This window comes from Geotrypetes seraphini, chromosome 16 (assembly GCF_902459505.1).
Source record: "Geotrypetes seraphini chromosome 16, aGeoSer1.1, whole genome shotgun sequence".
Lineage (NCBI taxonomy): Eukaryota > Metazoa > Chordata > Amphibia > Gymnophiona > Dermophiidae > Geotrypetes > Geotrypetes seraphini.
The window spans coordinates 50114673-50140689 of NC_047099.1; the positions used below are offsets into that span (position 1 = coordinate 50114673).

Below are 26017 nucleotides of genomic sequence, written 5' to 3' on the forward strand. Positions count from 1 at the left end.
GGATTATGGCAGGCCTTGAGAGGTTCAGGGAAGCAAGGTGTTGGATTAAGTCTAGGCTTATCCAAAAATGAATCTCTTCAAAAAGACAGACACTATATTTTAATATATACAAATGATCAACTCAGCGGGTGCATGACTAACCAGCAAGGACAGATGCAGACGTCAGCTCTCATGTACAGGGCAAGAGTCGCTCACTGCACAAGTGCTAAGGAGCCTGTCCTCCGACCCTTGGCACAGCAGAGGTTCAAAGCCTACAAAGCAGTCTGACCCACTACAGAGCATGAAACCTCTTCCTAACGCACCATATCAGAAGATTGAAGTCAACTAGAGTGTAAAAAGAGCTGGCACAAAGGCAGGCTACGGTGTCATTTCTTGAGGCTACAAGTAGAGGATGACACGGGGACAAATTTTTTCCTGTCCCCGAGGGAACTCATTTTCCCATCCCCACACCTGCAAGCTCCGTCCTCATCTGCACAAGCCTCAAACATTTTAAAATCATAAGTGTTCGAAGCTTGTGCGCTTACGGCGGAGTTTACAGGAATGGGGCAGGGACAGGGACAAATTTGTCCCCCGTGTCGAGAGAAGGAAAGCCATCTCTTACTACAGTGATCAAGGGAAGGGACACAAAACATAACCTCCCCATCCCACCCTTACTCACATCACTTGAGCCACCATTCCCCCCCCTTTCCAAACAAACCCCCCCCCAACACTCTCTTCCCCCAACCACAAGGTCACAGTGGCCCACTTCAATGAAGACAGAGCCTGCCGTTTATTAAACTTCCTTAAAACGAACAGCATAAAACAGATCAATGCTTGGAAGGATGCAGCCTGGCCACAGCCGAGGAACCAATGGCCAACTCCAGGTATAGACACAGGGGTTATCACAACCTCCCACCCGCCCCTCCTGGTTCCTTTCTCCTCCTCACTGAATGAGGAATGTCAGATCCCAGGCGCTGGGAACAGACGCCAGGGGGCTGCTCCCTATGGTCACAGCTAATGCATCCTACACACACAGATATGGCAGACTGGAAAAAAGGAACCTCCATCTGTGCCCCAAAGAAGGAACCGCAGCTGGCCAGACAGACATTCTGTGAACACGAAAAGCACGAGGTGAAGCTCGCACGACGAGGCACTGTGGAAGCCTTCCGTCTCACTCACTGCTTCAGATGGCCTTTGACAGTCATTTAGCTCCCGACTCTCATGGACTATCGCCAGGTTCCTAGGAAAGGGGGGGCCTTCCACCCCCTGAGTCAGGCAGTACAAAGGACCTGGCCTGGAGCACAAATTGTAGAGGGTGGGGGATCGTAAGGCACTCCCAGCCCCCACGGGATCCACCTGCCACCACAGACATGTCCAGAGGCTTAGAGGTTGGTGGTTGTGGCTTTTATCCTCCATAACAATGCACGGGACAGTGACGTCTGCTCCCGTCTTCTACCCATTCATCTTGCGGAGGCTGGAGCGGTTCAGGGAATTTCTGAAAGAGAAAACGAAAGGTGAGCTGCCCCTCACTCCTCTTACCTGTTGGGCCTGGGGGGTTACATCTAGGATCCACTTGTGTGTGGTGAGGAGAGGGCTCTCTCAGTGCCTGTAGGTGGGGGTTACACATGTGGGGGAAGGGATTCTCTCCGATGCGTGTGTACCTACACGGCCTGTAGGTGGGGCTACTCCCATATTTCCTAGGCCCTGTGGAGAAAGGTTCATAGACAACGGCGCGAAAGACAAAGGCGCACGCCGACAACTGAGCGCAAGACGAAGGCGCGCCCAGAAGAAAATGACAGTTTTTAGGGGCTCCGACGGGGGTTTTTTTGGGGAACCCCCCCACTTTACTTAATAGACATCGCGCCGGCGTTATGGGGGGTTGTAACCCTCCACATTTTACTGTAAACTGAACTTTTTCCCTAAAAACAGGGAAAAAGTGAAGTTTTCAGTAAAATGTGGGGGGTTACAACCCCCCACACCCCCACAACACGGCGCGATGTCTAGTAAGTAAAGTGGGGGGGTTCCCCTCCCACGCCCCCCCGTCGGAGCCCTAAAAACAGTAATTTTGAGCAGCGCGCGCCTCCACGCTGCGCTCAATTGTCTGGGAGCGCCTTTGTCCCGGCGCGCTTTTGACCTGACACCGTGGAGAAAGGGTAGCGTGTATTACCTGTTGCCCGAAAGAGGTATTACAGGTGTGTACAACTGCGGGATCTTGCGATTGATTAGAGGGTTCAGAGCATCCTTCAGCCGGTGGAAGTTTCGTTCCAGTTCTCGGTGATACTCTCGCTGGTCCACGCCAATTAGGGTCTTATTTTTCCGCAGCGCGTCTTCACACCTTAGAAAAGCAGAATGACATGAAAGACCGACTGCTGAGGTGGGGGAAAGCCCCCCGACCCTGGCGGTCCCCAGCGTTCAACTTCATCTTCCCACTAGCAAAACTATCCACTCAGAAACGCAAGGGGTTAAAACAGTGACGGAGCCAAAGACGCAACAGAAGGAACGTAATTACAGTCGCCGGGTACATAACACGCAACCACCTTTCGTGTTTATTCAACAACCACAGGACGGAGGGTATTGGGGATGTGCCACTGACACATCCCCAATACCCTCCGTTTTAGGATGCTCCCAAATGCCTGCTGCCCTCTCCTCCGCGCCACTAGGCCAGAGCTTTTGCACCTTTATATAGGTTCTGTGCAGTGGAGACAGCGAAATTAATTTGTGTAGAAAGACGGCAAGATAATGAAGGCAGATAATTAGAGTATTTTCACTCAAAGAGTAGCCCCATCCTCCAAAAAAAGAGCTCCAAACCAGTTATAAATCAGGTACTCGAGCATTTTCCCTGTGTGTCCTGGTGGGTTCACGCTCTATCTAATGTACCTGGAGCAATGGGGGGATTAAGTGACTTGCCCAAGGTCACAGGGAGCAGCATGGGGTTTGAACCCACAGCCTCAGGGTGCTGAGGCTATAGCTCTAACCACTACATTTATACAGTGTGGACACAGCACTGTTTTAAGGTTTCACACAGTGCTTATCTCCTGTCATGGATGCCCCCCTTCCCCGCAAAACCGCATGACCCGTATTATACAAAGAGCAGTTTACTCAACCCAGAATGCTTCCCTGGCCAGGCACCTTTTGTTGAAGTCTTTGAAGCAGAGCCGCAGCTTGTTGTGATGTCGGTAGAGTTTGGGGTCCTCGGGAATTTCTGCCAGGAAGACCTGAGCCACCTCCAGGGGCCCCTAAGCAGGAGAGAGAGAGAGAGAGCCACAGAAAGGCGTCAGTGAGGGCACGAGTTCACCCAAGCAGACTAGCAGCTTTCGAAAACCTTTTGGGCGCATGCAACACTGTGGAGTGTCTACACAGTTTTATGTCCATTTCATTTATTAGAGAGAGAAATCAAAGCAAAACATCCCCAAAACAAGCCAACTGAAAAGCCGAGACAAAAATGAAGGGCCCTCTCTACACTGAAAAAAAAAGCTCATCTACCAAATCATTCCCTCTCGACCTCAATAAACCATGGCTCATTTGATGATAATATTTTGAACGATAACCGCATTATTTTAAACTAGTCTTTAAGCCCGTTACATTAACGGGTGCTAGAATATATGTCCGCCTTTCTTTCTGTCTCTCTCTCTACCCCTGTCTGTTTCTTTCTGTCTCTCTCCCCCCGCTGTCTTTCTTTCTGTCTGTCTCACTCCCTGGCCCCCTTTGTCTGTCTGTCTTTCTGCCTCTCTCCCTGCCCCTGTGTCTTTCTGTCTACCTCCCTACTTCTCTGTGCAGAAGCAGAATTCCCTCCCCCCACTTCCCTGTGCAGAAGCCAAAGCAGCATTCCCTCCCCCTCCATGTCCTTGTGCAGCAGCATTTTTTCCCTCCCCCCACTTCCCTGTTTAAAAGCCGAAGCAGCATTCCCTCCCCCTCCATTTCCCTGTGCAGCAGCATTTTTTTCCCTCCCCCCCTACTTCCCTGTGCAGCAGCCACAGCATTCCCTCTCCCTCCATTTCCCTGTGCAGCAGCAGGATTTTTCCATCCCCCCTACACTTCCCGCGGTCTGGCCGGCTCCCTTGCCAGAGTTATTTTTAAGTTTAAAAGTGCCGCGGCGGCTCCTCTAATGATCCCCTGCATCGGAAGTGTTCTCTGACCCAGGTGCGGCTCGTAAGAGAAGCCGCGGCGGTACCTGTAACCTGAAAAATAACTCCGGCAAGGGAGCTGGCCAACTGGCAGTTCAATGAGAGCCACAGCTTCAAAACGGAGCCCTCTGTCGGACACTCTCCTGCCACCGCAACCGCCACTCTCCTGCCGGTCCTCTAAGCCGACCGCCATTGACAGAGCTGCACGCTCACGCGCCTCCAGCTAGCGCAGGCGCCGTGAGGACTGGCACAGAAGCACACCTCACGGCGCCAGGAATCACGAACTTTCAACAGCGCATGCGCGCTCTAGGGTTTTATTATTATAGATGTTATTCTGTGACTACTTAGCCAATGTAGAAGCAGCGTTAAATGCTCGAATTTTGGGGTATTTGTGATGCGTTTAATAGCTGTATTTTGATCTGTAGGCACCTTTTTTCTTTCTGCATTATTCCTATAAGTAAGGAATGATAGTAGTCCAACTCTGAAATAAAAAACTGACTGTGCACGGCATGTATTCCCCTGGCCTAGAAGTGACTTATTCACAAGCAGAAGGGAGACACGCTTGTCCCTACCACACCCCAAAGCAGACGGCTGCCGTGTTATCTCCAACCTCTCTGCTCCCTAACCGTCCCCTTAAGATCGCATTTGGTCGTTACCCAGCCGCTGTCATCACTCAGTTGATACCAAATTCTCCGCAGTCACCTGGTTGACAGTGGTCCCCACACAGCCCTGTAAGACCATTTGCAGCATCTTGGCATCAGCGGGGTCTTGGTGGGTGGCAAAGGCCAGTTCCTGAGTCTTCTTCTGCATGTCCTCTATGGCTACTTCAATGGGCAGAAGAATGATCTGGAAAAACAACATCAGGAAGCATCTTTACTCCATGCCCCTCAAGGTCTGACAGCCCGAGGTAATCTCTTGCTCACAAATGCACAGTCTGAAACAGGAAGCAGCATCCCTGCATGTAAAACAGGGAGAGAGGGCCTTCCTGCAACTCCTCGTACAGCTCAACAGGATAACGTTTTGACCTTTGAACCACATATACAAGGTATAAGACAAAAAAGGTTTCTACAATGTTTAAGAAACTGAGGCAGATTAGAAGCTATTCTGAACCTCGATCATTTTAGGTCAGGGGTTCTCAAGCTGATCAAGTTCAATGCTCTATAGCAGAGGTAGGCGATTCCGGTCCTCGAGAGCCAAAGGCAGGTCAGGTTTTCAGGATATCCCACAATGAATATGCATGAGATCAATTTGCCTCTCAAGGAGGCAGTGCATGCAAATCCATCTCATGCATATTCACTGTGGATATCCTGAAAACCTGACCTGCCTTTGGCTCTCGAGAACCGGAATCGCCTACTAGAGCACCACGGGCTGGGCATTGGGGGCGGTCCGCCCTGGTGTGTGTGTCTGTGTGTGAAGCCACGGTCCGCATACCCACAGCCGTCAGCTCTGCTGGCTCCACCACCTTTGACATCAATTTCCTGTTCCGGGGCAGGGAACTGGCAGAGCTGACAGCTGTGGGCATGCAGACTGCGGCCCTGTGACCACTCCACATCACCTCCCCCCCCCCAACTACCTGGAAGAAGGAAGGGTGCTCCACCTCTCCAATTAGTATGCACGATAGATTTGCATACAGTGGAGGCAGTGCATGCAAATGATCTCATGAATATTCGTTGTGGATACCTTGAAAAGCAGACTGGCTGGGTGTGTCCCGAGGACTGGATTGAGAATCCCTAGTTTAGGCTAACGTTCCAGGCCTTGATACAATCACAAATGGTTTTTATGGGTTGTAAAGAGACATTACCAAAAAAAAAAAAAAAAATACAGTGGGCCGACTGCTGTTTACTAATCAAAATTTGATTAACACCATTGTTTATAAAATTGCATTAGCTTCCTGTGGAAACTCAGGCTATTTTTAAATTATGTTCTTTGGAATTTGTAATATTGTATGGACAGGCCCCAGGGTATATGCTAAATCCTACCAGATAGGAATTGTGTTAGTACTTCTGGATAATGTCAAGATTTCCATTTTCCAAACCAATGAAAGTGTTCATAAGAGCTGCTTTACTGGGACAGACCGAAGGTCCATCAAGCCCAATATCCTGCTTCCAATAGTGGCCAACCCAGATCCCAAGTCCCTAGCAGAAACCCAAAGGGTAGCAACACTCCAGAGCTAGATTGTGATGTCATAATGCCTCATTCCACCAATGCCTAAGAGCCAACCTCAGCAGTGATGTCACAATGGCTGATCGTCCTAGACTTGGCTCACATAAGAATTGCCAGACTGGGACAGACCAAAGGTCCATCAAGCCCAGTATCCTGTCTCAAAAGTGGCCAATCCAGGTCCCAAGTCCCTGGCAGAAACCCAAAGAGGAGAAACATTCCAGAGCTGAGTTTGTGATGTCATAATGCCAATGCCTAAGCCAACCTCAGCAGTGATGTCACAATGGCTCCATTGTCCAACACTTGGCTCACATAAGAACATAAGAGCTGCCGTACTGGGACAGAGCGAAGGTCCATCAAGCCCAGTATCCTGTTTCCAATAGGGGCCAACCCAGGTCCCAAGTACCTAGCTAGATCCCAAGTAGTAAAACAGATTTTATGCTGCTTATCCTAGGAATAAGCAGTGGATTTCCCCAAGTCCATCTCAAGAATGGCCTATGGACTTCTCTTTTAGGAAATTAGCCAAACCTTTTCTTTTATCATTTCCCTATTAGGCTGCTAAGCAGTGGAATCAAATTCCTACTTCAATAAGGGTGAAATTACAGTACAAACTATTTGGCAGCTCCTTGAAAACATTTTTCATCCCAAAACGTGTCCTTACAAAATGAGAGGTAGACTATCGCTAAGTGTACTGAACCTCGCAAGGTATAAGCGTGAAACGCAATGCGACGTGGGATGGACCGGGAAAATGCTTAGAGAAGCTGCTTTCTAGTCAATCTATTGTAAAGCGCTTTCAGATCAGTGGAGGGACAGGCGCTATATCAAATCAAAGTCACCATAACCACCCTCTGTCCATGCCGGCACTTTGGCACGACGCACCTCCTCCTTCTGCATGATATTGATACGGGTCTTGATGTAGGGGAAGGCGTGCGAGGTGGTGAGGATCGTCTTCCGCTTGTACTGCTCCTGGAGGTCCCCGTGGGCGCGGCCGTCCAGCGTGAACGGCGTGCAGAACATGAAGGCGCGCAGGCTGTAGTTCTTGTCAAAGTACGTGACGCGGTCCTTCAGCTCGTACGTGTCAAAGAAGGGCTCCACGTAGGTGATCTGAATGTAGGCCTGCAAGGAGAGACGGAGAGAGAATAAGCCACCGGAGTCCTTCAGCTCAGTGGCGCAGCGAGGGGGGCGATGCCACACTCCCTTCCCACCCCCCCCCGTACCTTTTTAAAGCTTCTCCGGCCTGCTGTTCGCATGGCGTTGGCTTTCCCTCTGATGTCATTTCCTGGCCCTGCAACCCGGAAGTGATTTCAGAGGGAGCCAGGCCAGAGTAGCTGCTCACGCCGACACGGATTTAAAGAGATACGAGCAATGGGGTGGGGGGATGGAGAGGAGCTGCTCCCCCCCCCTCCAAGATGGCATCTGGGGAAGTCTGATCCCCCCTCGCCCCCCTTACTATGACGGTGCTTCAGCTCAGACTACTGTACGGTTAAACACACTGTCTCCTGAGCTCTCTAAAACCACATCTCCTCTTTACAGCAACCAACTGTATATATATATATATGAAAAAAGGTCATTATAGTGTGTAAACCAAGCGAGTCCGACAGTGGCAAGATTCATTTTCAGACAGAAAAGGTTACATCCCACCCCCACCCTCTCCTGTACTTTGTTCCCCGTGTAACACAGAGTATAAATACTGTACGGGACTGTTTATCTTGTTACAAGGTTTATATAAACTCAGTTCATGCCGTCATCTCCTTCATCCAGAGAGAGAGACAGAGACAGAGACAGAGAAACAGCAAGAGTTGATGTTGGGTTGGGGGGGGGGAAGTCCAAGACCATGCAAAGGAAAGCACTAAAATTGAACTAAATCAAGGTTCAGCCCAGCAAATCAATACTCCCGGCCTCCAACTCTCGCTCGTACCTTATTGGGATCCAGCTTAGCTTTGTCCACGGGGTTTGAGTCCTTAATAATTTCTACCATTTCGTCTCCAAAGCGCTCAGCGTAAAATTCCTAAATGCAAGATTTAAAAAAAACAACAAACAACAATAAATCAACATATCCGTTATTAACACAGCAGGGCCAGTCATCCCTCCTGCCAAATTTTGAACAGTTGCACGTGCTATTTGCGAGTTCTACATCAAGTGTAACGAGCCCACGTGAAAACGCTCATTCCAACAGCAAGAGTGGATTTAAGCATCGTACGACTGAAGACGTCGGGCCATTGTACCAACGCTGGGCACGAGAAGGAATCCAACAGCGGCGTTCGAGAGCTCTCCTGTGGTTTCCAGAGCTCACGCACACACACTTTAGCGTCGGACCCGGTAAATGCTTAGAATCAAAAATTTTAATCCACTTGAAATTTGAAATGCACGATGGCTCTGCAGAGAAAGACCCTGCAGTGATGGTGCCAGGGGTGGGATCTGAGAAACCTCGTTGCTCAGAAAGAGAAAGACTGGAAGAGAACTGGAAAGAAAGTGCAGAAAACTTCCTGCCAGCGCTTCCCACTCCCACCCCGCTAAAATCAATAGCAAATGCTCCCCATGGCTCAGCCGGAAACCCGGAGCTCGGCTTCTCCAACACAGCGCCATCCTCAGCCTGACGGACGGGAACCCGAGGCAGGAATAGAGCCTGGGTTCTCCTGGGACTCGCAGAAGTACACCCAATACACAGAGCGCATCTCTCGGATGAATTTATGACATCACCTTCCCTTTCTCCGGTTCCATCCAACTAGCTGAGCCCCCCCCAAGCCTTCCCTTCCCACCCCTGTACCTCTTTAAATCTTCACCAGAACGGGCTGCTCGCGCTGGCGTTGGCTTTCCCTCCGACGTCACTTCCTGACCCCCACGACCCGGAAGTGATTTCAGAGAGAGCCAGGCCAGAGTAGTTGCTTGCAGTGGCAAAGATTTTAAAGAAGTGGGGGGAGGGGGGGAGAGATGCCCGTCGCCCCCTGAACTGAAACTCACTTTAGCCCCCTTTGTTCTGGCTACTACTGGCCACCTGAAATCCCCTATGTTCTTTCTGGCTAGAAAGCCCCCTGGCTGCTATCCCACCCTCTGGCAGCTGGAGTTCCCACTGGCTCCTCTTCTCTGCTGCTGACCCTTCCCTGCCCTCTCATTCAGTCTGGGTGCTCTTTCTGAGGTGCTGCTATACAATTCACTCCCCCCTCCACCCGTACCTCCAGTCGGTGGGAAATCTCAGCCAGCTTGGTGATGGACGGCTCCTTGTACACAAACTCCTGCTCATCCAGGTCCCCAAACTTGCAGCCGTAGAAGCCCACCCGGAAGTAAGTGCCAAACATCCTCTGATGTCCTGTAGGAGGGCAAAAAGTAGACACACAACAGAAAGATTGGGGTGAGGTTAAGGTGACAGAGTCAGCGACTGGGCCCATCTCCCTGAAGACATGGAGTTTCGTCACTTACCCAAATTATTCCCAGGCGAGGTCGGAGCAATCAAGAGGAGCCAATGAAACAAAGGAAAAGAAAAAGATGGAATGAATAATGACGAATGTCAAGACTTACTCTCTGCCTCACCCTTTGCCCATACCAGTGCTGGCTCCAGGGCATTAGCTCTGCTGCCCACCCCCACTTCACGCTCTGCCACTCTGCTCACCGCTCAGCTGCCAGCCCTGTCTCGGGTTTCAATGCCAGATCAGGAAGTGGTGATGAGAGAGAGAGAGCAAAACAAGCTCTCACCGCTGTGAAGCTTGAGCCAGTGTGGCAGCCCGACCCAGTGCCTGGCCTGGCTCAAACCTCCCGTAATCTCTGGCAGATACTGGGAGCCAAGACCCAAACGAGCAGCTCTGCCCTGCTTTAGCCTTTCCCATCTCCCTGACAGCAGACACCACAGAGGCACAGTCAGTTTGGCGCCCCCCTCCCCTTCCCCTGGACCTCTAGGGGTTCACTGCCACGAGCAACAACTTCAAAGTGCTCCTCGCAACACCGTTGGCTCTCCCTCTGATGTCACTTCCTATGGTCTTTGTCGGCTTTCTCTCTGATGTCACTTCCTATGGTCTTTGTAGCTCTCTCTCTGATGTCACTTCCTAGGGTCTTTGTAGCTCTCCCTCTGATGTCACTTCCTATGGTCTTTGTAGCTCTCCCTCTGATGTCACTTCCTATTGTCTTTGTAGCTCTCCCTCTGATGTCACTTCCTATGGTCGTTGTTGGCTCTCTCTCTGATGTCACTTCCTAGGGTCTTTGTAGCTGTCCCTTTGATGTCACTTCCTATGGTCTTTGTAGCTCTCCCTCTGATGTCACTTCCTATGGTCTTTCTTGGCTCTTCCTCTGATGTCACTTCCTATGGTCTTTGTAGCTCTCCCTCTGATGTCATATCCTAGGGTCTTTAAAGTCATTTATCATGGAATTCCTTGGTATTTATCCCAAATTATGGTAATCTATCACCCACTTAGAACTCTGAGAGTGTGATATGATTATCGTCGATGGACTTCTCAGAAGTGCATTTTGAGAATACGAGAGCCTCTGCTATTTCTGTCATAACAAATTAACTGGACCGCAAAGAGCCCTGTCCGATATTTTGAAGTTTAAGAAAATGCTCAAGACCACACTCTTTATAGAAGCTTTCCAATGAATGATGTTTCTGACCAATCTAGGTGTTTGGGTTTATTATGGAGAGCTGTTGGCCCAACTGTTTACATGGATTGATTTTGTAATCTTTGATGTTTGTACTAGTCTAATTTGTCCTATTTTATGTATGTTACTTTTGTAACATCGTCTAGAAATAGGCGGTTGAGAAATCTTTTAAATAAATAAATATGCACCCGGAACAGACATCAGCGGGAGAGCAGACACAGTCACAAAGAACACATTGAAGTTATGTGGTGGGCACACGGAGGGGGGGAGGCATGTGGTGAGAGGAGAGGTGAAGAGGAGGAGGGCTGCCGGTGGAAGCCCCCCCTTCCTACACCACTGGGCAGAGTACTCGACTAGTAATCATGGCAGCCCTGTGGTTTGTGTACGATGTTGCCTTGATTGGACTCCACTGTCCAAGCTGCCCCCTTTCCTCTGGCCCTCCCTTTTTAAATACCGTGGGGTTCAGAAAGCTGATGATTGCGCCAGAGAGAGAAACCTGCACAAGGTATCACACAGTTACCTGCTATTGTAGGCAATGAGAGTGCGTTTTGTCGTTTCGTTCCGGCTGGCTGACGCACATTTTATGATTCACATCAATTTGATAACTACAGCAACATGGCTTAAAATATACTTGATCTACGTTTCTTGATAAAGATTCAGACTCCTGAGGCAGAAACACATACGTGTCGAGTCTTAATTACAATAAAGACATTGAGCATCAGAGGTCACCTTTTCTGGTTTTCTCGCCATCTCTACCGTGTGGAGGTAGGATCTCCCGTTTTGCCGCATCACCCCCTCTATCCTCTTAAAAATAAAAAAATTTCTGCTGCTCTGCTTCGTGACACACGTGATCTGCATTACTATAACCAGCTGCAAGTGCACGATTGGAACTGATTAAAGAAGGCAGCTCAGACTTTCAAGGGACAGGGGGATGGGGCAGTTGCATCCTGTCCCGGTTTTCATAGCAATTGGAAGCAGGAGCTCCCAGACCCCGAAGTCTGCATGCACGGAGCTCGGGAAATGGAAAGCCCAAACCAATGGCCAACGGTGCCCCCTGCTGCTCGCTCAGCCCTAGCGAGTCTAACACACGGTAAATGATGGCAGATAAAGACCTTCACGGACTGCCGGTCCCATCCAGTCTACCCAACAAGGCGGCCAGAGCCACATAGCATCATATTCTTCAGAAATAGCCAGGATGCCTGGAGGTCCAACGTTCAAACGGCCGCCACGCCAGTACTGGCAGCTCTGCAGAATATTACAAATCCTTGTGTTTAGACTAGAGAGTTGCACAGGGAGAGAAATTCAACCCATCCCCGCCAGGATCCTCTCCGTCCCCACCTGTCCCTGCCAGGATCCTCTCCGTCCCCACCCTTCCCCACAAGGAATTACTTCCATCCCCGCCCGTCCCCCTAAAAAGCAGCAATTACTTCTGACAGGATCATCAATTCCACAGTTTCTTTTGTGTTTGTGCTGCTGTTTTCCTTGTGGAATCTCTTTGGTGGAACCCTCTTTTTGTTTTCTGTTCAGGTAATTAACTTATAAACCCCCTCTTTTACTAAGGCTGGCTTGTCCATTATATTATATGGATGAACCCTGTTTCCAAAGCCTTCCATCCCCGTGGGAGTCTCGTTGGCCAGAGGGGGTTCCCGTGGGAGTCCCGTGGGTTGAGAGGGATTCCTGCGGTACCCGCGGGATTCCCGCGATCCCCGTTCCCGTGCAGACCTCTAGTTTAGACATGGGAAGGGAGAGGAGCTGGGAGTCGACCGCACAGTATACCTGGAACAGGCTTCAGACTCCATCTCTGGACCCACCCAAATCTAGGCTAAAAGCTCACCTTCTTGGCGCTTTTTTTTAGTTCTTAAGCCCTTATTCACCTCATTCCTACTACAAATAACGCCCTTAATTGTCTTCTTTGTCTGTCTTAAACAGGGTTATCATATTTTGAAAAAAGAAAACCCCCGACACATAAGATCTTTTTCTTTTTAACATGCCCGCCCTGTATATCACATTGGCATGACAAGGAGTGCGGGACGGTGGGCCTGGATGCCAGCTCGGCTGTCCTCAACCCTATTGCCACTGGAAGGAATAGCCAAGACGGGATCTGCCCAGCCTCGTCTTATCAATTTTATGACCCTGCAGAGCAGCCCAGCACCAGCCCCATCCACTCCTTCCCCAACCCCTCCAGCCGCGTTTGCCCGTCCCTCCCCTTCCTCCGTACCCTCTTTAATGTTCCTGACGTGAGAAGAAGTCCCAACCTGCTGTACGCACCAGTTTCACTTCCTAGGTACGGGTCCAGGAAGTGACATCAGAGGAAGAGCCGACTAGTGAGGGGGGGGGGGGCGGAGAGGAGAATGGGAGCCGGCACCTCCACTAAGACGGCATCCAGGGCGGATTGCCTTCCCCACTTACTATGCCACTGCTTACTAATTTTGTTTGCCACAGATTTGATGGGCAGACTGGGTAGGCCACACGGTCTGTATCTGTTGTCATTTTTCAATGCCTGGCCATGAGATAAGGGTGGCAAGGGGATGGGGGACCCCTGTGCCAGTAGAGTTACCCCCATGCACACATAGCAGTAAGCTAGGACGGGATCAATTCCATCCCTTCCCCCCACCCCTCACACATGCAGCAGGATGGAGGGAATGCATCGGCTTCACACAAGCCCTCTGGCCTAGGCACGTATTCACATCAAGAACCCAAATCCTATTTGAAAGGGTCAAAACCCACAAATAAAAGTTCAGGGTGACATAAACACTGAAGTCCTACCTCCCAGCCAGAACTCTGGTGGAGAACGGAGACAGAGAGAAAGAAAAAGAGAAAGAGACAGTTAATATACAGTCAGCATCATAGCCCGACCTCCCCATGCAGGTCCTGCATCAAATCTTCTCACACAGATACTCCACCCCAACCTCCGGACAGCCCTTTCAACTTGCGAAGCAGGTAAAGGGGTGCCCTGATCTCTCCATACGGGTAGCCTGCCAGTTCAGCAAAGCCAGTGACAGCGGTATCTATCTGCTCCTAATGCCTCCATAATGTGCATTCCCTCAGTTTGGGTAATGCGCTGTTTCGACTTCAAGACAGTGGCATACCGCCCGCCTTTGTCCTATGTCAGATATCCCTATAGTTTCAATTTTACTTCCTATATCACCCTTTGACTCGACAGTTAAACAGATAAGACCCAAGTTACAGTAAATACGTTTTTTGCAACACAAAGGCCCAAGTTCAGATATACCAGTTATGCCTATGACAGCAAAGGTTGCTTACCTGTAACAACAGGGGATCAGTCTGAGATCTTCACCAACAAGTATGCCTGCATTTCCCCTGCTTGTCTCCAAGAATTCCCTGTACAAGTCCTGTGTCGTCCTTATAATCTACCCCCCCCCCCTAAAAGGTAACGCCCGCATGGGCTGCCACCCTAACCTCCTCCTAGGTGCAAAAGATCCATTGGGTTTGAATGCCGGAGGGCTCTGGAAAAGGAACTTCGGAAGGGATTCATGCTTGTATTCTCCGTCTCCTCCCAAAATAAACCATCACATGTCAGAGCGCCCCCCCTCGCCAGACAATACAGTCAGCCTGAGGCAGTTTTCCATTTTCCGTGGCCAGTACCCTGATTTTGGATAAAGAACTGCAAAGGATGAGGGACAAGTCCGGCTCAGGGTGCCAGTAGGCCAAAGGAGGACTTGGAGGAGGAAAAACACTAGGCTAGACCGCAGGGCTTCTTTCAGAAAAAGTGGAAGGGACGGGGTGCGGTTGTGAGACACCATTTCCAGGTCTGGGGAGGGAGAAAATGAACAAAAATGTTAAGACTGTGGCTCGGGAAGGCAGGAAAGGGAACTAATGAACAAGGATGTACATTGGTAGGACTAGTCTCAGTTAGGGCGCTGGTCTTTGACCAGAGGGCCTCCGCGTGAGCGGACTGCTGGGCACGATGGACCACCGGTCTGACCCAGCAGCAGCAATTTTTATGTTCTTAAACCTGGGATGGGAAGTGACCAATACGCGTCTAGTCGAGGTTTGGGAGGGAAGGGGCCAGAGGAGCATCCAGTGTAAGATCAGAATTTGGGTGACATGGATAGAGCTGTTTTTCCTAATAATCTACCCTCGTTATCTGTGGTTCTTGTGCCAATCTTCAGATTAAAAATAAGTGCATGCTTTCACCTTGGAAACTGCCCAAAAGACAGAGCAGCAGGTGCATGCACTTGTCCCTGTTCTATCTTTCAGGTAAAACACGTGGAATTTTGGAAATATATCACGCATGTCTTCTCCCTCCACTACAAGGGTGTATGCTATGGAATAACCTGAATTTAGAATGGGTAGATTCCCCGATAACCCTTGGGCTGGGTATATGATGTCTGCGAAGTGCTTCTCTCACAGTTAGGCCAGTAGGTCCTCTGATTCGCAGAGAGGCACCTTATCGGGTGGTTTAGATCTGAAAACCACTAGAGTAAGTTCCGTGGATTTAGACAACTTTTGTATTTCACAAGAGCTGCTCATACAGTGCCCCTGCGAGGGCAGAAGCAGCTGAGGGACGAGTCACGGAGAGCTGTGACGAACCCCTGCTGACTTCCTGCTGCAGGGTCGGGCAAGATTTTTGCAGCTGTGTCCAAGAAACAGGGGGCTGCAAATTCTTGGGCAGGGTGTGGGCCTGGCAGTGGGAGAGAAGAGCCAGCTTTAAGTTCACGGCTGGGACACAATGCACTTGGGAGGTGATTGATGCAGGCAACGCCCTTAGAATCATTTACAGTCTCCGCCCATTCCACTATGCTCTGTCCTCTGCTTTCTCCAGGGAGGGGACCCCCCCCATCTTCTCTGCCCAAATGGAAGGCCCGGGACGGGATTCATTTTCCCTCTCTCGGTTCAAACAGCCCCTTACGCACCTGGTTGGTTATCTTGTTGAAGGCATCCTGAAGTTTCCCATGCACAGCTCCCAGCTTCTTGAAGTCCCGGTTGGCCTCATGGATGGGGATGAGAATCTTGTAGACTTCATTCACAGCCTCAAACAGACCTCCCTGAGAAAAGAGAGGGACTGAGTCAGAATCCATCCCAGTCTTTGGCAAGCTCCTTGCCATCCAAATTGAAAATCCGCTGAAGCCTCCAACCACCTCGCCCCTCTGCCCCCTTACCATGGTGAAAGAAGCCGCCGCCTGCTCCAGGAGCCCCACCAACCCTGCCTCTGTGAAGTACTTCCCAGAGCAGACGCCTTCCTCGTCAGGGGACAGGATGTCGTCTGAAACTGCCGACTCCTCCAGCACATTAACTGAGATGCTCTGAAAGGAAGAGAGAAGAGTCAAAGAGAACATAAGAACAGCCTTACTGGGTCAGACCAATGGTCCATCAAGCCAAAACCCAAAGAATAGCAACATTCCATGCTACCGATACAGGGCAAGCAGAGGCTTCCCCCATGTCTTAATAACAGACTATGGACTTTTCCTCCAGGAATTTGTCCAAACTTTTCTTTTAAACCAGCTACGCTATCCATTAATGCAATGCCCTCCCCTCCTCCCAGGGGAGGAAGGTAGTCACTAATGCAAATTCTCCTTTCTAATGTCCGTTCCACCCCCCACAGCACCACAGAAGACAAACTGCAAATAGGGCTGGAGGTATGGTAGACCCTGATCGATTTTCAGAGGATTGTGTTCATGAGGAGCTAGCTAACCTAAAGGTGGACAAAGCGATGGGGCCGGATGGCGTATATCCGAGGGTGCTTGAAGGAACTTAGGGAAGCTCTGGTAGCTCCGCTGACTGACCTTTTCAATGAGTCTCTAGAGTTGGGAGTGGTACCGGAGGACTGGAGAAGGCCGGATGTGGTCCCTCTCCACAAAAGTGGAAGTAATGAAAAAGTAGGGAAATACAGGCCGGTAAGTCTGACTTCTGTGGTAAGCAAATGAATGGAAACACTTTGAAAACAGAGAATGGTCAAGTTTCTGGAATCCTGTGGATTACAGGACCGAAGGCAACATGGATTCACTAGAGCAATGGTCTCAAACATGCGGCCCGGGGGGGCCACATGCGGCCCGCCAGGTACTATTTTGAGGCCCTCGGTATGTTTATCATTATCACAAAAGTAAAATAAAACAGTTTCTTGATCATTTGTCTCTTTAGCTATAAATGACAATATTATTATTAAGACTTAGCCAAAAGGAAAGATTTATAAACTATAAAGAGTTTTACCTCATGCAAAATTGTCATTTCTTTAATAAGACATTAACTATTTATTTCTGAGGCCCTCCAAGTACCTACAAATCCCAAATGTGGCCCTGCAAAGGGTTTAAGTTTGAGACCACTGCACTAGAGGTAGGCCTTGTCAGACAAATCTGATCAATTTCTTTGACTGCATGACCAGAGAATTGGATAGAGGGAGTATGCTAGATGTGGTGTATTTAGATTTTAGAAAAGCCTTTGACAGTGTTCCACACAGACGTCTAATAAATAAACTGAGTGCCCTCAGGATGGGTCCCAAAGTGACGGGCTGGGTCAAGAACTAGTTGAGTGGAAGGCGACAGAGGGTAGTGGCCAATGGAAATCGCTCTGAGGAAAGGGATGTACCCAGTGGTGGGCCTCAAGGTTCGGTTCTTGGGCCTGTTCTTTTTAACATTTTTGTAAGTGATATTGCTGAAGGGCTGGGCTGGTACCAAAATCTGCAAGAGTAGACACCCAGAATGGCATGACTAACATGAAGAAAGACCTGGCGAACCTTGAAAAACAGTCTGAAATTTGGCAGCTAAGATTTAATGCTAAGAAATGCAAGGTCATGTCTTTGGGCTGCAAAACCCCAAAGGAACGGTACAGTTTAGGGGGTGAAGAACTTATGTGCATGACAGAAGAGTGGGACTTGGGTGTGATTGCATGCGATGATCTTAAGGTGGCCAAACAGGTTGAAATGGTGACGGCAAAAGCTAGAAAGATGCTGGGTTGCATAGGGAGAGGTATGGCCAGTTGGAAAAAGGAGGTCTTGATGCCAGTGTATAAGTCTCTGCTGAAATCCCAGTTGGAATATTGTGTACAATTCTGGAGACCTTCAAAAAGGTATAAAAAGGATGGAGTCGGTCCAGAGGAAGGCTACTAAAATGGTGTGTGGTCTTCGTCATAAGGCGTACGGGGATAGACTTAAAGATCTCAATCTGTATACTTTGGAGGAAAGGCGGGAGAGGAGAGATATGATAGAAACGTTTAAATATGATAGACGTTTAAATCGAGTCTCTCTCACTGGAAAGGAAGCTCTGCAGTGAGAGGGCATAGGATGAAGTGAAGAGGCGATAGGCTCAGGAGTAATGTAAGGAAATACTGTTTTACAGAAAGGGTGGTAGATACGTGGAACAGTCTCCCGGAAGAGGTGATGCAGACAAAGACTGTGTCTGAATTCAAGAGGGCCTGGGATAGGCACGTGGGATCTCTCGGAGAGAGAAAGAGATAATGGTTACTGTGGATGGGCAGCTCTATGACCTCACAATGCAAGTATAAAGAGCCTTAGCCAATAGGAAGAGGAGATGCAAATGTTAAGAGCCTTAGCCAATAGGGAGAGGAGGAGATAGTGGATGCTGCGGATTGGCCATTTGTCCTCTATCTGCCGTCATATTTCTATAATGCTCTATGACCTCACAATACAGGTGTTGAGCCTTAGCCAATAGGGAGAGGAGGAGATAGTGGATGCTGCGGATGGTCCATTTGGCCTCTATCTGCCGTCATATTTCTATAATGCTCTCTGACCTCACAATACAGGTGTAAAGAGCCTTAGCCAATAGGAAGAGGAGATGCAAATGTTAAGAGCCTTAGCCAATAGGGAGAGGAGGAGATAGTGGATGTTGCGGATGGGCCATTTGCTCTATGACCTCACAATGCAGGTGTAAAGAGCCTTAGCCAATAAGAAGAGGAGATGCAAATGTTAAGAGCCTTAGCCAATAGGGAGAGTAGGAGATAGTGGATGTTGCGGATGGGCCATTTGCTCTATGACCTCACAATGCAGGTGTAAAGAGCCTTAGCCAATAGGAAGAGGAGATGCAAATGTTAAGAGCCTTAGCCAATAGGGAGAGGAGGAGATAGTGGATGCTGCGGATGGGCAGATATTGGCCTAATGGCCCATCCAGTCCGCCATGTTTCTTTGTTCCTAAGATTCAGGGAAGCAGCTGTACTAGCCAAAGGGTGGGGGAGCACCTGACCGCATGCTGGGACCCTTCACCATCCCAGAATCCCATCGGGGCAAGAACTGAGCAGAAACGCTCCCCTCCCACAGCGCATCTATTCACAGTCCCACGCAGTTACCTGGAAGCCCACGCAGCCAATAGGCAGGTAACGGCAATCCTCCAGCATGTTGAGATACTCTGCCACCAGCGCTGCAGCATGCACAAGGCACTGCGCCGCCTCGGCGTGGTTCCCCCGTTCCGAGTGCTTCCCCGCCATGTTCTGCAGCCAAGTCAGACGCAGGTCTGGAGAGCTCTGATATCCTTTTGCAATCCTGCAAATTAAAAAAAATAGAAGCCGTGCTTTGCCGTTCCAGGAATCATTTGCAGGTTTGACCTATCAAGGCCAGGCCCAGTTTGCAGCTTACAGAGGCCAATATACCTTTTCAAAGCAAACTTTTAGAAATTAAGTACATAAGACTAGTCTTACTGGGTCCATCAAGCCCATTATCATGGTGGCCAATCCAGGACACTAGTACCTGGCTAAATCCCAAGGAGTAGCAATATTCCAGGCTTCCCCCATGTCTTAACAACAGACTAAGGACTTTTCCTCCAGGAACTCATCCAAACTTTTCTTAAAATCAGCTACGCTATCCGCTCTTACCACAACTTCTAGCAAAGCGTTCCAGAGCTTAACTATTCTCCGAGCGAAAGCATCAGTGAATAAGCAGCTTTCAAAGTTCACTCAACGTTTTTCCCGTTTACACGATAGTTTGGGTTTCGATCCTCAAAAGCAGTTTTTTAGCAAAGGCTGGCGCTGCTCCCGACACTCATAGAGTTCCTACGAGCGTCGGGAGCCACGCAGAGCATTCAGCGTGCCGGCCTGTGCTAAAAGCCGCTTTCGGGGTTTTTTACAGAGCTGCTACTGCTAACGTTAACAATTTTGTTAGAATTCGATACCGGTGCAGCTTTTGACTCAATCATATTTTGCTGGTCAACTTATTGAGCAAGATGGGTGTAGGTGGATCTGTACTTAATTGGTTTTAACGATTATTTTAGTAAACAGGAATTATAGTATGCCGAAGGATGGGCTGGGCTTCTTTCAGTGGAGTGCCACAGGGCTCTTCTATTTCAAGTTTCAAGTTTATTTAGAATTTCTTATACTGCCCAATCATCCTTCTAGGCGGTGTACAAATTTGTACAAACAGAAAACAAACTTTAACTAAAATACAAGTTTGAGGTGACAATACGTCCCCAAACTGTAACTATAAAAACTTTTAAAAACTATTAAAAACAAAGACAAACAAGAACAAAAGGTAAAAGGCAAAAACTACATTAGGCAAAGTAAAAGAGACCAATTAGGGAAAAAACAATAAGGAGGGTTGCTGTTAAACTCAATAGTATTTTCGCTCGATTGCCCTTAAAAGGACAGTTAAGTCTCAAAGGCATCAAGGAAGAGAAATGTCTTTAGCGTCGTCTTAAAGTTATTAAAATTTGATTCTTCGCGTAAATAATTTGGAATACTATTCCAAAGAGAGGGGGCAGGGACAGAGAAGATAGTAGACCTCATTGTATATTTCTCCTACGCTTTTTAATATCTTTAGGAGTACTCTGCAAAAAGTACGCTTGTCGGCCAAAGTCAGCCTATTATCTTATGCTGATATTTTTTTTAATTAATTCCATTAAGTTCAAATACGGAGGACATTTCAGCTAAGGTCACTGATTGCATGAATAGAATTGGAGATTGGGCTTCTACCAACAACTTGAAATTGTATCCTAGTAAGACGAAGCTTCTTTGGTTTCAATTCTTACTCTACAATCAGGGATAAAACGTCTAAAAGTTTTGGGTATTCTTTTAGACTCTTCTCTTACATTAGAAGGTCAAATTTCTTATTTACGGAGGAAGATTTTATCGGTTACGAGGAAACTTAGTGAAGTTGTGCTTTTCTTGAACATTACTTTGCACTGTTGGTTCAGATGTCAAGTGTTACCTCAACTTGACTACTGCAATTCTTCATATTTGAACTTAGCATCAAAACTGATCCAAAAATTGCAGTTAGATTAATTTCCGGTCTTAAAGGTTATGAAAGTGTTGCATTAGCGTATAAGAATCTTCATTGGTTATCGTTTGAGAAGCGAATTAAGTTCAAATCAGCTTGCGTAGTTCATTGCGCCAACACTATGGAACGCCCTTTCCCCTAACCCTACGGTAAGAAACTAGTTTAAATAACTTTAAAACTAATCTATAAACTTTTCTCTTCAAAGACACTTATGAGATTTACGATGGTTAATAAAAAACACACACACAAAAAAATAAAAAAAAGCAAAGAGGTTGTTTCAGACAATCAACCCAACTTCCCTGACGGGTTTTTCCTGTACCTTTTCCTTTTGTTTTTAAGATTGTATCCCTAACCCTTTCTCCCTCCCTCTGTTTCAATTTTTTGTCCATTCCCCCAACTTTTAATTAATTTTTTAAAGATGTAAACCGCTTTGATATTTAAAGCGATATATCAAGATATAATAAACTTGAAACTTGGTTGTTATACATTACAGACCGACTCTTCAGATAATCTGATCTTGCTTTTTTTTCATTTGCTTTATTCTTCCACCAAATTATGTGGTAATTTATTACTACATTTTCCAGATTAGAGGAGTACGATATAAACCATAGCTTAACTCCTCTTTCGCTTACACTGCTGCCATTACAATTGGGAATAATCTACCTGTTCACATTAGGACTGATATCAACTACTTAAGGTTTCGTAAAAATCGGAAAACTGTTTTTTTTTATATGACTTGTAATATTCATGCTATGATGATCTTTTCATTATTGATTGCTTTTGTATTTTCCTGTAGATTTTACGGCCTCTTTGAGTGTAAATTGCCTTGAACCGTTTTGGCATAGGGCAATTAATAAGCTGCGTATTACATTAGATTAAACAGGATGGCTTAATTTGGAACTAATCCCAGCCTGGGCAGATGGGGAAATCAGTCCTGGAGTCCCCCCTTTTCAGTCGGCTTTTCCGGATATCTGAAACCAATATGCTTGGAAGCACAGTTACTTACCGTAACGGGCGTTTTCCGGAGACAGCGGGCAGATAGTCTCAGATGGGGGTGACGTCATCCAAGGAGCCCAGTACGGACAGTGAAAAGTGCACCGGGCACTTTAAGAAGTCCAAAGCCTTCAGACTGCCCGCTACCACGCGCGCGAGTGCCTTCTCGCCCGACGAGGGCTCGCGGTATCTCAGTTCCGTAGACGAGCTAAGAAGCTTGTCCTAGGATAAAGGGATTTGCATACAATGGAGGCACTTTATGCAAATCACTCTCCTGTGAATATCCTGAAAACCTAACTGGCAAGGGGGGACTCCAGGACCAACTTAGGTAATACCGGGCTTAGGTTACATAGAAACATAGAATATGACGGCAGAAAAGGGACGATGGCCCAACAAGTCTGCCCACTCGAGAACCCTCCCTCCAACTAGTCTGCCTTCTCCCTTGGAGTATCTATCGATTGAGCATAACTGCGCAGTACTTCCACCTGTTTGTCCCATCGACTCTTGAAAGTCGAGCACGTTACTGGCCTCGACCACCTGGTGGGGAAGATCATTCCATCGATCAATAACCCTTTGCCCCCTGAGGGAGTCATGAGACTTGGCCAGTGGAGGGGGAGGTTACAGGGGCCTTTTATCAGGCACATTTTTAAATCTCAGACACCATATCATGAAGCAGAGAAGAACCAATATGTACCTGTACATTAAATCGATCAACATCTCAGGGTCTTCCTGGTGCTCTTTCATCTTCACCGTGTCCGTCAGGATCATGTGTAGATTAAATACCAGGTCCTGAACCTGTATCACGAGTGAAGCAAATGAGAGACTTTCTGCTCTTCTAACTCCGTCACCCGCTCTGCAAAACACGGTGCCCTTCCACCCAAGGCCTCCGTTACCTGCTCTGGGAAGGTGGTGTCCCGCAGCTCCAAGTCCTCCTCCGCGTAAGTCAGGATGGTTTTCAGCGACCGCCGCAGGTGCTCTTCGTTGAAGTTCTGGGAAGTCCCCACCAGCGAGGACAGCGACATGGTCACCTGCATTTTCACCCGGGCAAAATTCTGTGCGGAAGCAACAAGAGCCCCGGTCAGTGCCGCCGAAAGCGCTCACGACACGCGCGCCATTTGTAAAACACCCAGAGGGCGTTATCATGCCTCGACTATCGCGACCTCGTTCTTTCGGGCCCGCCTGCAGCCACGTGGAGTGCGTTGCAGGTTACGCAAAATCTGGTGGTCAGAACGCTGTTTCGGTTAGGGTAGGGAGGAGTAAACATGTGACAGAATATACATGAAGTTATATGGGTTAAAAGTGGAGGATCGCATACACTATAGACTGCCGGTGGTGGTTTATTTGTGTGTGAATGGTCAGACACCATAAAGCTTGATAGGGACGATTCTGCCTCATGTCCCATTACCAAAGCCGCATTCTGTCCATTGTGCAGATTTGCAAATATTGCTCGAGGTTGAAGGCGTCAAGAATAAGCATGTTTTCTTGTAGGGGTTCCCCAGGAATGGAATCGAGTACCTATGTTTTCAGTCCAATTCTTTATATGTGAGTTTGCAAACCATTGGACCCCTGAGGAAGGCGTGTTCGCCGAAACACGGACCGTGTAGGGTCCGGTTGGATTTTTATCACTGTATTTTTTTTATCATTGTACTTTTTTTAATTGAATTTTCATGGTTTTATATGTCAGTGTTTAATAAATTATCTCCAGAACATCTGTATCCACGTTTTTTGTTCTTGTTTTCATTACTGGCGTTTTAACCATGTATGGTGTGTTTTAAATATTGTGTATGTTTTTGCTGTAAACCGCTCGGTAAAAAGCGGGTCATAAATGAACCAACCAACCAACCAACCCAAAGGGCTCAAGCTGCCTGGGGGCCCCAGGAATGGAATCCGCTACGCTTCTACATTAGAAAGCAATGTCATCTGGATGCTTTTAAGAAGTTATTGAAGAGACGTTTATTTTGTAATATGAAATATGGGCATCGAGGCATTTGCACGTGTGTAAGCGCTGGTCGCTTATTTTGTTTCTCTGGATTTGTTACGCTGTGAGACGCTTTGGGAAAAGTGCGATGAGGAGGCCGATGATGAGGCACTCACCGAGATCGGAGCGGAGCGTTTGCGGGGCCGGTGCGGCGCCGGAATGGCCGGTGTCGCAACCGTGGCAGGAGGGCGCTCGAGGGAAGTGGAAGGCTTCTTAGCTGGCTTACATGGGCCCAACGACCCCGAGGAAGGGTCCGGTGGTGTCGACGTCGTCGGTGCCGACTTTTGGGGTGCCGTCGACGTCGCGGCAGGTTCCATGGCAAATCCGGTACCAAACAAAATATTTTGCTGGATCTGCCTATTTTTCAAAGTGCGCTTTTTAAGCGTAGCACAGCGGGTGCAGGTGTCAGCCCGATGCTCTGGACCCAGGCGTTGGAGGCACCAATTGTGCGGGTCTGTGAGAGAGATCGGGCGTGCACACCGCTGGCACTTCTTAAAACTCGGTTGAGGGGGCATGAAGGGAAACACGGCCTCCGCAAAATCAAAGCCGGAGGCCTGTATGGTGACAACAGACCCCGCCGGGGCCGGCTCGAAAAAATAAAGAAAACTCGACGAGTTTTTTTTTTTTTTTTTTTTAAGGAAAAATAAAGTAATCCAAAGGGAAAAAAGGAAGAAATTCGGAAAAAATACGCGAGCGGGAAGGCAAACTAATGATTTCAACGGCCGTTGGAAAACATGCGACTTCTTCGCTCCGCGGAAACGAAGAAACTGGGGACCACGCACTCCTCCGTCGGGCGGGAAGGCACTCGCGCATGCGCGGTGCGGCCAACTAGAACTTTCTAGTTAAAAAGGTCCGTACCGGGGCTCCGTCGGTGACGTCACCCATACGTTAAGAATATGCTGCCTGCTTGTCCTGGGATAATAAGCTTTTGATGATCCTGACAGGAGTAGGGATACAACAAATAACATTGAATTGGAAAAATTGTTCTAGACTAAATTTCAGCTTCTGGTGGAACTCAGTACAAAATGTCATCTGTACAAAATGGAACGTTTACTTGCAATACAAAATGGTCATTTTAATAGATTTAAAGATGTGTGGAAGCCAATAATAAATTATCATAATGATTGATGTTAATTTATTATTATTTTTCCTTATATGATAATTGACAGAATGGGGGGATGGGTGGGTTATGATAATTTAATATATATGTGCATAATTTAATTGATTAATATACATAGGAATTATATGAGATGGGGGTGGGATATAAATCTTTTAGGTATATATTGTTATGGAATTATCAAGTGATAATGTAATATGTTGTGTTCATATTTTAATGTACACTTGATGTATATGTTAAAATGAATAAAGATTTGGAGAATTTTTGTTTAAAAAAAAAAAAAAAATTATTCATTACAATATTTATTTGATTATTCATTACAATATCTTTGTAACAAACATGCATGAATGAACACAGAAAATACAAATGTAAATTCCCAATCGGGGATTAACATAATATAAGGAAACTATTTCAACCATGTCCTAGTCCACATTAAAACTGATAGCCAGTACAAATAAAACATCAAAGCAAATCTTTCTATCTACTATCTAGGAACAGGCAAATGGCTATTATATATATTATACATCATCCTCCAAAAATAAACTGAATATTAGGAATTAAACTTTCAACAAAGGTTTCTCTTTAATAAAATCTTCCACCTGGGCTGGATCAAAAAACACATATTTATCATTTCCATATGATATCAGGCATTTACATGGAAATTTTAAGAAGAAAGTAGCTCCGACTGCCAAAACCTTAGGCTTTAGCTGAAGGAACTGTTTCCTCTTAAACTGGGTTTGTCTAGAGACATCTGGAAAAATTATCACCCGTTGACCACAAAACATCTCTTGCTTTTTCAGGAAATATAATTTCAAAATATCTTGTTTCTCAAGTTCTGTCTTGAAGGTCACGAGAAGAGTTGCTCGTTTCTCAATTATGTCTTTAGATGACTCCAAAAACTGTGA

At 47.6% G+C, this 26017-nt stretch overlaps 1 protein-coding gene across 8 annotated transcripts in view; it reads right to left on the minus strand.

Annotated features, from left to right (window-relative positions):
- Positions 1-751: 751 nt before the first annotated feature.
- The window catches only part of DOCK6 (dedicator of cytokinesis 6), a 102034-nt gene continuing 76768 nt past the window's right edge, over positions 752-26017 (minus strand). For 6 of the 8 annotated variants that reach the window (XM_033923559.1, XM_033923557.1, XM_033923556.1 and 3 more), the window contains 13 exons: positions 22911-23069; positions 22712-22812; positions 19107-19299; positions 15971-16114; positions 15725-15856; positions 13614-13628; positions 9437-9562; positions 8182-8271; positions 7143-7379; positions 4806-4949; positions 3109-3215; positions 2147-2314; positions 753-1474 (listed from right to left, as the gene is read on the minus strand). In XM_033923559.1, the coding sequence (XP_033779450.1) occupies positions 1432-1474; positions 2147-2314; positions 3109-3215; positions 4806-4949; positions 7143-7379; positions 8182-8271; positions 9437-9562; positions 13614-13628; positions 15725-15856; positions 15971-16114; positions 19107-19299; positions 22712-22812; positions 22911-23069 (1659 nt within the window). In that variant the 3' untranslated portion in view covers positions 753-1431. Of the gene's footprint in view, positions 1475-2146; positions 2315-3108; positions 3216-4805; positions 4950-7142; positions 7380-8181; positions 8272-9436; positions 9563-13613; positions 13629-15724; positions 15857-15970; positions 16115-19106; positions 19300-22711; positions 22813-22910; positions 23070-26017 lie in introns of all 8 variants that reach the window. The other 2 variants (XM_033923553.1, XM_033923554.1) reach the window with 2 other exon arrangements.